General features: G+C 66.8%; 1 protein-coding gene across 6 annotated transcripts in view; it reads right to left on the bottom strand.

The window, feature by feature from the left end:
* The window catches only part of CABIN1 (calcineurin binding protein 1), a 98299-nt gene that overhangs the window by 33291 nt on the left and 51785 nt on the right, over positions 1-13223 (bottom strand). For 5 of the 6 annotated variants that reach the window (XM_057744778.1, XM_057744777.1, XM_057744781.1 and 2 more), the window contains exons 28-30: positions 12968-13150; positions 11505-11842; positions 4289-4402 (exon numbers count right to left, since the gene is read on the bottom strand). In XM_057744778.1, coding sequence (XP_057600761.1) covers positions 4289-4402; positions 11505-11842; positions 12968-13150 — 635 coding nt within the window. The remainder of the gene's footprint in view (positions 1-4288; positions 4403-11504; positions 11843-12967; positions 13151-13223) is intronic. The other variant, XM_057744779.1, reaches the window with a different exon arrangement.

Here is a 13223-nt window from a genome sequence, read left to right as displayed (position 1 = left end):
GCCCGCCTGCCCCCGTGCAGAACTGAAACCACGGGCCCGCGGGGAGAGGGCAGGCGCCCCGGGACAGCCAGGCAGCGGCGTCCGCCGCGGCGCCGAGGGGGAGCAGCACCGTCATGCCCGGGGCACCGGCCGTCGGGCCACGCTGCACAGGAAGGGGCCCAGGCAGCGCCTGGGGACGGCGACGTCCACATCTCGGGCCGCCCCGCTCGAGCCAGGTCCCTTCTGGTCCCGGACCTGCCCTGCTGAAGCACCACCGGGCCCGCACACGCGCCGCGGGGCCCCAGCAGGCTGACCTCCGGTCCTGAGCGGGAGCTGCGTGACGGCCCAAGAGCGTGCCGAGGGCTCCCGTCCACCTGGCCAGACCACCCTGCCAGTGGACCACCCAGCGCCCTGTGCGGCTGCGTAAGGCGTGGGGTGGCCGGGAGCCAAACTCTCTGGGCCTCAACTCTGTGCTTTCCTCCGTGGCGATGGGGCCCAGGGACCTGAGCCTCAGGCGGGCCCCTGCGTGGGGCGGGAGGGGCCGTGGAGGAGGCCCCGCAGGCCAGCACCTCCCCTCCGCTCCCTCAAACGCAGGCCACAGCCACGGCTGCCGGCACAGCCTGGGAAGCAGGAAGAGGGCCGCCGGGCCCCGCTCCCTTTGCTTCTTTCACAGCGGCTGGAAACTGGGTTGAAACGAGAAAGAAAACTCTACTTGCTAAAACCAGCAAACACTCTGGGGAAGGAGGAAGAGCCACCTCGGGCTTGGTCACTATGGGAACGTCTCCGAATCAACTACCAGGGGGAGAGACGTTCGTCCCGTACAGAGCAGCCCGGCTCCAACCCCCATGGGCCCCGCCCAGAGGCGCACACACCTGCCCAGGAAGCTGTGGAAGCTTCTGGGCACTTGGGGATGAGCTTGTGGCCTCTGCCTTCCTGGTCTCCTCTGCCCCTCTCTGCAGCCCCCTCGGGCTGGCAGTGGCTCAGGAGGGCTCCCACCCCCAGGCCCAGCCCCGCTTCGCTGCCTCCCACCCAGGCCTCTGCGTCCTCCCTGGGCTCCCCACTCCACGCACACTTGTCTTAAGAAGCCACCGCGGAGTCACGTGCCTCCCCAGGGACCAGGCCAGACAGCACCAGGGCGGGGAGGACCATAGGACCTCAACGAGCAACGTCCAACACCTCCCGGCTCTGTTCTGGCAAAGGCCGGACCGTTCTGCCGGTCGGGACAGGGTGGGATGGCGGGGCCTTTGGCTGGGGCTGCGGCCACCTCGACAGGAGCCCCGGGGCTAGGACACAGCCCGCCCGGCACACGGCCACAGGTGGGATCTTCCACGGCAGCGAAGGGGTGGGTGGGAGCTGGTGCCTCAGTCAAGTCGGGGCAGGCGGGGCTGGAGACGCGCCAAGTTCATTCCTCCCCCGCAGATGCGCGACCCACCGCTCGCCGCTGCGTACCACGTCACTGCCGCGGGGCCTGGGCCGCCCGCGCCCACTGCATCCAGCCCCCTGCCCAGCCCCCCACGCTCCCCGAGAAGGCCCAGCCGGCGGCCCCGCCCCGGCCTCCCTCCCGCCCCCTCCCTAGCTGAGCGGCGCCCGCTGCCCGTGGGAGCCCCGCCCGCTGCCGCTGCCGTGGGAGCCCCGCGTCCAGCCCGCCACACTCCCCGAGGGTCCCGCTCCCTCCCTGTGCCCCACAGCGCCCTGCAGAGGCCAGCCGGAGGAGGCCGGAGGCATCCACCCCGAGGGCCCAGCTGCGCAGCATCGAGGCCAGAGTGGGTGGCTGCAGGGGCTTCCTGCCACCTGGCAGCCGGGAGCACCGGCCCACAGGTGCTGCATGAAAGGGGGTGCCGGCACCCGTCTGCCCTCTGCCCAGAGGCTGGCCCTTCGCTGCCACGCACAGAGGAACAAAGGCCAACCCGCAAGAGCCAAAACCACACAAAACGTCCCAAAACGTCCCGTTCAGCCTGTGGGGCTCCTTTCTGGAAGGCTCTGGAGAGTGCGGGAGGAGCTGCAGGGAGCAGGCGTCTGAGGGTCCAGCCTCCTAAACTCTGCTGTGAGGAAGGCCGGTGCCTGACCCGCGGAAGGAAGGGGGGTGGGGTCTCTCCCTGCAAGGTCGCTGCACAGCCTTTAAGGGCAAAGCAAAGCACCACCGGGGCGGGGGCGGGGGGAGGCGGGGAGGGACTCTCCAGCTCCGAGGGAGGCCACTTCCCCTTATCTAACGGGGTCCCCAGTCACTCCTCAGGCAGGTGACGGGGCCCAGGTGTCAGGACAGCGGGCAGGCGCGCGGGGGACCACGCCACCTCCCTGGCTCTCACTCTGGGTCAGCAACTGCAGAAGAAACGTTTGCAAAACACTGAAGAAGGGCCCCTTTCAATATATAAAGAGTTCTTGTACATCAACACGGGCCAATAATCTAACAGGAAGAGAGCACGCGTGGAAGCCGCACAGGAGAACCTGGAGCTGCTTACGCGACGTCACAGCCAGCCCTGCTCACGGCGAGGAGGACACGGCCGCGTTTCCACCCACTGCAGAGCGGACGCGGAACCGCTCAACGTCTGAGACGGTCGACGCGTCCAGGGCCGGGGAGGGGCTTCATCGGAGGGCAGCGTCTGCTGAAACTTCAAAGCCTCCAGACCCCTTGCCCTGGGAATTGTCTCTCGGAGTGTATCCTGGGAGTGGACTCCCACACATGTGCAAAGCTGTATATACCAGCGCTGTCTGCGACCGCGGAAGGCTGGAATCAAGCTAAACGCCCATCGACAGGGGTGGGACAGCCATGTGGGAGGACGACGCAGCTATTAAAAAGAACAGCAAGTTCTAAAACACTCTCCAAGGACTTTCCCGGTGACGCAGTGATTAAGAATCCGCCTGCCAATGCAGGAGACACAGGTTCGAGCCCTGATCTGAGAAGTTCCCACACGGCGTGGAGCAACTAAGTCCGTGTGCCACAACTACTGAAGCCCACATGCTCTAGGGCCAGCATGCCACAGCTACTGAGGCTGTGTGCTGCAACGACTGAAGCCCATGTGCCTAGAGCCCATGCTCTGCCACAAGAGAAGCCACCGCACTTAGAAGCCAGCACACCGCAATGAAGAGTAGCCCCCGCTCCCCACAACTAGAGGAGGCCTGTGTGTAGCAACAAAGACCCAACGCAGCCAAAAAAGTAATAATAATAAAGTGCACACCCGGCAAGGCACATTCTTAAGTAAAGGAAAACCAGGGAGGGGCAGGAGCACATGCCTCTCGCCCCTGTGTGTGCACGTGCTCCTGGGTGCGGGCTCCGAAGCGGGCAGACCCACCCTGGAAGGACACCCGCGGGACAAGGGACAGTGGCTGTGGCCTGGGCATCCGGGCGGCAGGGAGCGTCTCTTTCACTGCCAACCCCTTGGTACCATGTAGACTGACTACAGGTTATGTCTACCGCTTCTCTATGAAATGCCCACGGCGGGAGGGCTGGCAGGAGCAGGGTTCCCAGGCTCCAGAGCCCCCACCTGGCCTCCAGCTCGAGCCTGGGAGAGGAGAAAAGCCATGGACCCAGACACCCATCACCCAGCCAGCTCTCAGCGGGGACCTCACTCTGCCCACACGGCTCGAGAACCTGCCTCTGCCACACCCCTCCAGACCCCCCGAGACCTCGGCTCCTGTCCAGGCCAATCCTGCCCTTCGGTTTCCCCAACTGTGACAGGGAACAAACAAAAATACAGAAGAAACCAAAGCTCAGAGGATCCATGTGATAGGTCAAAGCCACCCAGCTGAGGACGGGTGAGGAGCCAGAGGTAGAGCAGAGTGAGGGGCCAGGAGGGGCAGATGAGGGCTCTAGGGGGCCTCAGGGATGCCACGTCCTGCCCAAGCATGGGTCTCTAACCTCATGGAACACCAGAGCTGGAAGGGCACTGAAGGCCCAACACCAGTCACACCTGTCTTTTCAGCAGTAGACCGGCTCCAATTGGCATCTCCTGGTGCCCAGGACCCCACGGGGGCACGTGGGCCACTCGAGGGGAAGCAGGGCACAGACCTGGATCCCCTCTCACCACTGCCTGCTGTAGCCCCAGAGAACGACCAAGCTCATCCAGGCCTCTCCCCACAGACGGGCAAACTGGTGCCGGGAGGGGACAGCGACCTGCCAGAATTCGCTCGGCAAGCAGGGCTCCACTCCCAAGTCTGGCGCACTCTCGACTGCGCCACCCAGCCTGCCCTCTGAGGACGCCGCCATCCCGCGTCCTGGGAACGCCCACCCCGGGGTCCATTCCCACGCCTTCCTTCCACGAAAAGCGCTGGCAGCCAGCAGCCTCGGAAATCAACAAGGCAAAGTACTCACGTTAAAGAAATTGGTCTTGTTCCTCTCGCAGAAGAGCCCCTGTGCCGGCATGTGCTGCAGCTGTTGCCACGGGATACTGCTGCCTAGCAACACGTCGCGGGCCCACTGGAGGTTCTGGGGAAGCAAGAAGTAGGTTGGAAGTGAGTGTGTGGGCAGCTCTGGGCGCCCACGGGGAAGGGAGGCAGTCCCCTCCTTCCAGGCTGCACCAGCAAAGCGGCAGCTCCGCAGACGTTGATCCCGCAGCGCCTGGCAGCCCCGGCTGCCGGCTTTGATCATCTAGCTGTGCGGTGGGCTTCCGTAGCTGGTTTCTTGCCTAACACAGCTGACCTGGAAGACCGTGGCCTCAGACTGCCCAAGGAGGGCACAGACAGGGACGCCTCCCCCTGACCGACTTCACAAGCTGCTGCACGGACCCAGCACCCGGCCTTCTGCCAGGGAACCCCCCCAGCAGCCCAAATGGTCAAGCCTGACTTGTCAGGCTGTCGGCAGCTGCCCTGAGCCTGGGAGAAACGGGGCTCTGCAGGATGCCGGGGACGCGTGCGGGTGGGAGAGGGGGCCCTGTCCAGCTCCCAGGCCCCTGCTCTCTGGGCAGCGGTGCCTCTCGGTGGAAGCCAGGGTAGAGTGAGAAGCCCAGCACGGGCCTGGCTGCCCCAGCCTTCTCCGGGGCCGTCTCGTTGGCTGGAGAGCAGGCTTCCCGGCAGAGCGCAGACAGCACAGGCCCACCCGTGGGCCTGTCAACCAGCCTCCTGCAGACCCAGCAGAGGGCAGGCTCCAGGCAGCTCCCAGGCTGGCCAGACGGAGCCGACCTATGGCTCAGGACACCTTAGCTGGCTCACATTCGAGGCCCCGGATGGAACGGACGGGGACAAGGAAACCCGTGGGGAAGGGCTGGGCGCCAGGCCAGCGGGGGGGAGCTGACCTGCCTGCGTATCTGCAGCTTTGCAGCGTGGTGGGGCAACCGTGTGCCACCGAGCTGCATGCGGCACCGTGACCCTCCCCGTGCAATCACCGAGGAGAGCGGGCTCTGGTGCTGCTCGAGGTCCAGAGCCAAGAAGGGCAGAGTGGGGGCCTGTGTTCCAGCCCAGGCCGGGACCCCGAGGCCAGGATCTTCCTGGGCCCTGCAGGGGGTGGAGGGGCTCACGTCACAGACCAGCCTGGGCCTGGGCCATGTGCTTGGCCCCGTGCTCCCCCAGGGAGGCAGACGGCCTCCTCTCAGGCCGCATGTGACCTGGCCCCGCACACTGGGCTGGAGTCCCTCACTGGCTCAGGGCGGGGTTCCGAGGAGGGGCTCTCTGCTTGAAGGCACCCCTCTCTCGGGGCAGGCCCAGCTGTCCCTCCCTCTGCCCTCCAGACACACGTGCTGCCCCCACAGCCCTCACGCAGCCCGGTCCACCACCCTGCCGCCCGTCATTCCCCTGAGGGCAGGGACAGACCGACCTCCTCACTGACGGCTCCTCAGGGTCTAGACCAGTAGGGGGTCCACAGAAGGGGTGCGACAGAAGGAAAGGAAGATGGGCAGAGTTGGAGCTTGCAGAAAATGCAGCCCAGCAAGCTGAAGGGACAGGCTGAGGCCCAGAGGCAGGAAGGTGCCCGAAACACGCAGGGGAGGGGGGAGCCCGGGCACGGGAGGGGCAGGGCCGCCGCCCACCGGGGCTCAGCAGGCCGGGGCACCCGGGAAGGGGCCGCCTGGGTGCTCAGGGCCAGGGAGCCTGGAGCGTGCGACTGTTGTGTGGGAGACCCCCACTGGTTCCCCGACAGGCAGGCAGAGGCCCGGGTCTGCTCCAGGGCTACACGCGGGTGCGGAGTGGCACACGTCATCTTTGTGGCCGTGCCCGGCAGCCCTGGAGAGCCGTACCACCTCTCTGGGCCTCTGCTGACCACTTGGTGGACGGCGGCGGTGGTGGCCACCAGGCTACTCCCAGGGTCAGTCAGAAAACCCCGGGATGCCGACGGGAAAGCAGCGGTGCACACACACGGCGCCTCGCGGAGAGCACGCTGCCCGTCCCACGCCCTCCCCCAGGAGCTGGCCCTGCCTGGATCTTGGCTCTGTGGGCCACCGCTCCCGCTCTGCCCACCCCCTGCCGAGCACCGAAGGGAGGCACCGCCGGGAGGCGGGAGGCTGCGGCAGGGGTAAAGCCGGAGAGCTTCTCCCCCCGAGCCCCCTCCCTGTGCGGCTGCTGAGGGCTGGCCGCCAAAGGCCGCGCGCTGCGGGGGCCCTGTGGCGACCCAGGCCCGCGCGGCCCGCCTGGCTCAGGCCCCTGTGGGTGGCTCCGTGGTTACGGGCCTTTCAGGTCAGCGGCTGGAGGGCACCACGGCGACCTGCCGGGCTCCCACGGCCGCCCCGTCGGCTCTCCCCACAGGGGCCCGCATCTCACACGCCCGCACATACCCCTGCTCCCCCAGGGCTGCGACGCTGTAACTTCGCTCCGAAGGACGTCCCACCCCCCCCCCGCCCCACCTTACTGGCCCTCCTGAGCTCTGCCCCCGCCCCGTGCCCTCCCCTCCTGCCCGGCTAGTCACACAGGCTGTGGGCTGAGCCCCACCCGGGGCACCCGTGTCAGCTGTGCATCCACCTGGAGGCCTCTCCCGACAGCTCCTCGCTGGGCCCTCACCGGTTGGGCCTTCGCTTAAGGCCTCCCGGGCGCCCTGTCCAAACGGCCACACTCCTGTGTCCTCTCTGCCCCTGGAGCCTGCTGTGGAATGCGTGAGCGCCCTGGTGGGCACCCTGAGCACAGGCACTCCTGCCACGTGGCGGCCATGGGATGACGTGGTGGTGGGTTCATGCTTCTTTCCAGATGTGAACAAGAGTATCTGTGACGCGTGTGGCCGGCCGAGGGCTCAACCCGCTCAAACTGCTGGGCCCCACGCCGCGGAGAGATGTCCGTCTCCTGCCGACTCTGGCCCAGCACTCTGCGTCCCACGTGGCGCAGACTCAGAAGTGCGTGACCAAGGCTCCTCAGCTGCTAAAAGCATCCAGCTCCCACTTTACAGGCTACACAAGGAGCGCCTGAGGAGAACCTGGCTGGGGTGTGCCCACAGAGGCTGGGGAGTGGGGGGTGTTTGATGTGTCGAGAGGGGAGCAGGGCTGCAGGAAGGCGGGCAGCTCTGCGCTGTGGCCGCCGCCCTCGTGGCGCCGGGTCCCGGGCCTGGTCATGCGCACGGGTCTGCAGCAGGGCTCCCAGCCTGTGCAGGGGGCTCAGTCCCTTCACTCCTGCCCACCCCTCGGAGGCTCTGCAGGTCCCACACATGAGCTGGCGGCCCAAGGGGTGGAGAACTGCCCAGAGTGGAGCACAAGCTGACACGGCACCTCAGGGCTTCCCCGGAGACCAGGCGGCGGGCACAGCTCTGCCGACCCTCCTGGAGGGGCAGCCCTGACCAAGCGAGTCCTAAGCAGACGTGGCCGGGGCGTAGCCCACGTGGCGGGGCGTGGGGGCGTCTCAGGGTGGCTCAGAGCTGCATTTCCCGGATGGGTGATCGTGGGCAGCGTCTTTCCTGTGCTTTGTCGCTGTTTGCGTGTCTCCTTTGGAGAAATGTCTGCTCAGACCCTTCGCCCATTTTTGAATTGGGTTGTCTCTTATTAACGAGTTGTAAGAGTTCTTTATACACTGTAGACACAAGTCCCTTATCAGATATGTGACTTGCAAATACTTCTCCCTTTCGGTGGATCATCTTTTCAGTCTGCTGGGGTCCTCTGAAGCACAAAAAGTTTTACTTTTGATGGTGTCTAGTTTACTGATTTATTTTTGGTCACCTGTGCTTTTAGTGTCATATCTACAAAATCACTGCCTGACCCAAGGTCACGAAGATTTATATTTTTTTTTTCTTTTAAGAGTGTTATAGTTTTAGGTCTGAGATTTAGGTCTTTGCTCCGTTTCAAGGTAATTTTTGTACGTACTGTGAGGCAGGGGTCTGACTTCATTCCTTTGCGTGTGGCTGTCCAGTTATCCCAGCACCCTCTATTGAAGAGACCGTCCTTTTCCCCCATTAAACCATCGTGGCGGCCTTGTTGCAAATCAAGTGACCATGGGTGTATGAGTTTATTTCTGGACTCCCAAGTCTACTCCACTGACCTGTAGATCTACCCTTAGACTACTACCACACTGGTTGTTATTTTTGTGGTACAAAACACATAATGTAAACTTTCCCACAGTAACCGTTTTCACGTGGACAGCCCCGCAATGCGCAGTGCATGCGCGCTGCTGTGCAACCGTGTCTCCAGTATCTCCAGAACGCTGCACCTTGCACACCTGAACCCCTGTCCCCCTAAACCACAGCTCTGCACCCCCTCCCCCAGCCTCTGGCCCCACCGTCCACCTCCCGTCTATGAATCCAGCTGCTCCAGGGGCCTCGTTTGAGTGGAGTGAGGTGGCCAAACTCAGCGTCACGACCTCAGGGCTCATGCATGTCACAGCAGAGGTCAGAATGCCCTTCCTTTTTAAGGCTGAATAATATCCCACGCTGTTCTGATTACTGTAGATTTGCAGCGAGTTCTGAAATTGAGACCTGTGAGTCCTCCAAGTTCGCCCTTTTCCAAGACGGTTGGGCTGCAGGGGCTGTGTTATAACCTACTCTGCCCTGGACCCTGAAGCAGGAGGTGGGGCTTCGGTTCCCCGGCCGAGCCAGAGGCAGCAGGTGGGGGGAGCCAGGGCAGAGGAACCCACGGCTCAGTCTCCTTCCTGACCCCACCAGCGAAGGCCAGGACCCCGTGATGCGAGGTCTCTGGGCGGCCCGGGTGGGCTCACGGGGTCAGGATTTTATGAGCAAGGCTCATGATGCTCATGCAGACCACGCCCTTGGAGGATCAAAGAGAAGCAACGGCTAGACCGGGGGCACAGAGACCTTCCCTGCGGTGTGGAGAGCCCCTGGGAGCCTGCCTCCTCGGGCGCACCCCGCTCTCGGCGCAGGCCAGCAGGAGGGCCCCTCGGGGGGCCCGGAGGTGGGGCGCCCGTGTGCAGCAAAGCCCACCCTGGACTGGAGGCCGGCCTCAGGGGACGTCGAGGGTCCCTGGGGCAGCCCGGCCCTCAGGAGGCTGGGAGGGGCAGGAGCCCTGGGCGACGCGGACACTGTGGTCCTGGGGGCGGCCGGCTGGAGGCGAGGGGACTGCTGGCCAAGGGCAGTGCTGGGCACACCCCACGCCTCACCTCGTGGGCACACTCAGGAGCACCACGAGAGAAGAGTCCTGAGCTCCACGGGTGCTGTGGCCAAGCTGCGGTCTGAGCCCCACAGGAAGGCAGGCTCCGCAGCTCACGCCCACCCCCTCCCCAGCCCTGCCGCCCCTGCCAAGCGGCCAAGCTGCGGCACCCATGCCCTGCGGGCGCGTCTCTGCCAGGGCCTGGGCTCTGACCCAGCAGAGGCCCACCTCAGGGCGCTCGTGTGGGACCCGAGGGGCCTGTCTGCTGCAGGAAGCCACCGAGCCATGCGCTGGCAACAGGGAGACGCCAATGCCGCGCCCCCAGGATGGCGGGCTGTCCCGCAGGCCCGCGCTCAGCCCTCGAGGCAGCGAGGTGCCCGCCAGCCGCTCGGCCAGGCCTCGGAGGGTGCAAGCAGCAGCCCGGGGTGCCCCGGGGCCCTTCAGGCAGCCCCGCGGCCGCTGGAGGAAAAGGCGGGGCTTGGGGGTCGAGACAGCGCCCCGTCTCGGGCAGCCCCTCGGCAGGGCGGGCACGCAGGGACCCCTCGAGGAGCTGCAGAAACAGGGTGTGATGCCTGCGGAGCCGCGAGACCGCCCGAGCCTCGGGGGCCGCCACGGCCGCCCACCCCACGGCCGCCACAGCCCGTCCCAGAGGGCCCAAACGGAGGGCCTGGAGGAATCCACAGAAACGCAAGCAGCCCCTGTGAGCAGGGCCCCACTCACGCTGGGGGGCGGGGGGCGACCGGGCCTGCGCCCCCTGACGTCGCGCGGAGGACCTGACCCCCGACGCCAACGGGGCGCGCGCTCCGGAGCTGAGAGGAGACACGCGGCGGGACTACGGATAGCTCCCTTCCGATTCTTTAATTCTGACATACATACTGTCTTCCCCTCTTCAAGAGCCCACCCAGCAAGGCGCCAGGCTGTGGAGCCCTTTATGGGCACGGCTCCTGCGCTCAGATGAAAGCCATTTAAAGGGGAGGTGGGGGGGCGCCAGGGGCCCCGTGGGCGCCCGCATCCCAGCCCCGCGCTCCCTCACCCGACCCCGCGACCCCTCCCTTCCCTGAGAGGCGCCTTGCCTCCACCTGCGCCTCAGCACGCGTCCAGGAGAAGGGCCCCGCGGACCGCTCCAGACGCGGTTTCATTAAAATCCAGGTCCGCTGGGGTCTAGGAGGCCTGGGCGCCCGAGGCCAGGCACGCTGCCGAGTGGGCCGTCGTGGCCGGGGCGGTCTGAGGCCCTGCCCCCACGCCCCCACCAGGCCTGCCAACCCGCTCGACCTGCTCTGCTCCAGGAAAACCAACCCAGCCACATGAGCGCCCCAGCCGGTCCGCACGGCGCCTCGTCCCCACAGCACCCTCCCGTCACAACCAGTGCCAGGGTCTGTCTCGGGTCAACTGCCCTCCCTGCTTCCTCAAATGTCCCACAGAGAAGGTGGCCAGGTTCCAGCAGGGGCCTCCAGGGCAGGGGGCTTCTGAGCCCAGGCCTTCTGGGACAGAGGAAAACGCAGACCGCAGCGGGACCCCCGAGGCCGCCCCACCAGTCCCTCGCCTGCCTGGGGGCTGCCCTCGCCCCACCCCCCAGCTGCCACGTCCCCACCGACCCCGTGGCCTCCCCAGGGGTCTCAGCATAAGGGTGCCCTCCCAGAGGGCAGCGACACCCCAGCCGGGGCGCCCACTGGCTTCCCCGGGGGATGCGTCACCACGGGACGTGCTTTATCTGCTCATCTGCATATTTTTCATCTGCGCCCCCCTCCCCCCAACGTAGCTTCTTGGGGGCCATCTCCCCGGTGTCTCCAGGGTGCGTGGGGAGCCAGCGAGAGAACACAGGCAGGCCCCATGCCCCACAAACACCAGGCACCCGCAGGAGAGGCCTGGCTGGGACGCTCCAGGAGCCCACGTGGGGGGTGTGGGTGGCGGGCGCAGCGAGGCCCCGACAGGCAGCCGCTGACAGGCCCGTCGGCCCCCGTCCCTCACCCCGAGCCTGTCCGCGCCCCCCGGGCCCCCCCGCGCTGCCTCCTGCCCATCCCCCACTGCGGCCAGCACCAGCACCAGCGCCCCGCGCCCCGCGCCCGCGCCCGCGCCGGCACTCACGCGGTGGGTCTCGCTGTGGGTGTAGAGGAAGGCCAGGCGGTACAGGCTCTTGTAGTGCTGGGGGAAGCGGCCGAGGCACAGGCGGAGCGCGGCGACGCACCGCTCCGTGAGGAACTGGCGCTGCTCCTCCACCCCGGCCGGCAGCCCCTGGGGGAAGGCGGCCGGCTCCCCCGGCGGGTCCCCTCGCTTCCTCCCGTCCCACGGGGCGGGCGCAGACGCCGACGCCGGGGCCTTGGCAGGGGCGCTGGCGGAGGCCGGGGGGTCGGCGGCGGGCTTCTGGCTGCCTTGCTCTGTGGCCCGGGAGCCTTCCGTGCTCTCTGAGGACTCCTCGGCTTTTCCTGAATTGAGAAAAGAGGGAAGAAAGTCACCTGAGCCGCGGGCCCTCTCCCCGTGGCACTCCACCACCAGCGACAGAGGCCCCTTGGTGAGCGGTCAGCGTGGCAGGGTCCACAGCCTTGCTGGACAGGAGCTGGACTCAGCGACCCAGCGGCGGGAGGCGTGGCCCCAGGCTGACTCTGCCCCCCAAGCCCCCAGCTGAGCCTCTGTGGCCTCCAGCCTCCTCCCTGACAAAACAGGGTATCTCAGCTGCCAAGGGGCAGGGTGGGGCTACCAGCCAGGCTCAGGGTGCCCGTGGATGGGGGCACGGGGCTGCCTGGCGCCAGGCCGGGCACGTGCAGGGGGCGGCAGTCGCACAGGGCAGGCGAGGCCGCCAACCACCACCACCACCGAGGGCAGCACCGGCTCCACGCTCGGCGCCCCCCGTGCCCCCGGAGAGGCAGCGTGGGGCAGCGGCTAAGGGTGTGGACGGACCCTCTCTGGGCCTCAGGTTCCCACCCAGTGAGAGGAGCAGCCAGTGCCTTTCCCTGGGGAGACGGCCGTCGCCACTGTCTGCCGAGCGGCGGTGCGCCCTGCCCAGCCAGCGCGGGAAAGCGCTCAGAACCCGTGGCCGGCTGACTCGCCAAGGCCTCAGAGCAGCGCCAGGGCTGCCCGGCCTGCCTGCAGCCTCCCAGCAAGCCCAGGAGTGGGCTCTGGCCACGGACTTACCCAGCGGGGACTGAGGGCCCCATGGGAGCTGGGTGGGCCCCAGGGCAGATCAGGGCCTCCGCCAAGAAAGGGGGTTCAGACTAAAAAGAAGGCACATCTGTGGCGCACAGCACCCTAAGGCTCTCTGCTGGGGCCCGAACGACAGGGGCAGCATCACCGGTGCCCATCACCTCACAGGCACTGCGCGCACCTGCCTGAGACCCCACTTTCAACCCCAACCCAGAAGCGGGCCTGGGATCACTCCCGTCCCACAGGGGAAGCGGCGGGGCCCAGGCAGGGGAGTGGCGCAGCCAACCGAGGTCCCCGGGCAGCAGCGGAGGCACAAGGGCAGAGGCCGCGGCCCGCGCTGTCCACTGCTGCCCGGGCTCCCAGGACACCCGGCAATCCTGCCCACGTGCCGCCGAGTCAGGTCTCCGTACCTCTCTCCTCTGCGGCCCCCTGAAGGTCTTTACCAGGCGGTCCTGCTTGGGAACTGGGAGCAGGCGGCCTCTTCTCTGCGTAGGGCTTCCGGGAACCCTCCAGGGAGCTGGCAGGCTCGCTGAAGAAGTCCTGCGTCGAGCTGGAGTCCGAGAGCGCCACGGCCGTGCTGTCCTGGCTGCGCTCTGGTGGGAGGAGGAGACAGGCAGCATTGTGAACCCCCGGCACCTGGGGCACGGAGGGGCCTCCCAGGGGAGC

Source organism: Hippopotamus amphibius, chromosome 8, assembly GCF_030028045.1.
Source record: "Hippopotamus amphibius kiboko isolate mHipAmp2 chromosome 8, mHipAmp2.hap2, whole genome shotgun sequence".
NCBI classification, from domain to species: domain Eukaryota; kingdom Metazoa; phylum Chordata; class Mammalia; order Artiodactyla; family Hippopotamidae; genus Hippopotamus; species Hippopotamus amphibius.
This window is presented reverse-complemented; position numbering and strand designations above follow the sequence as displayed.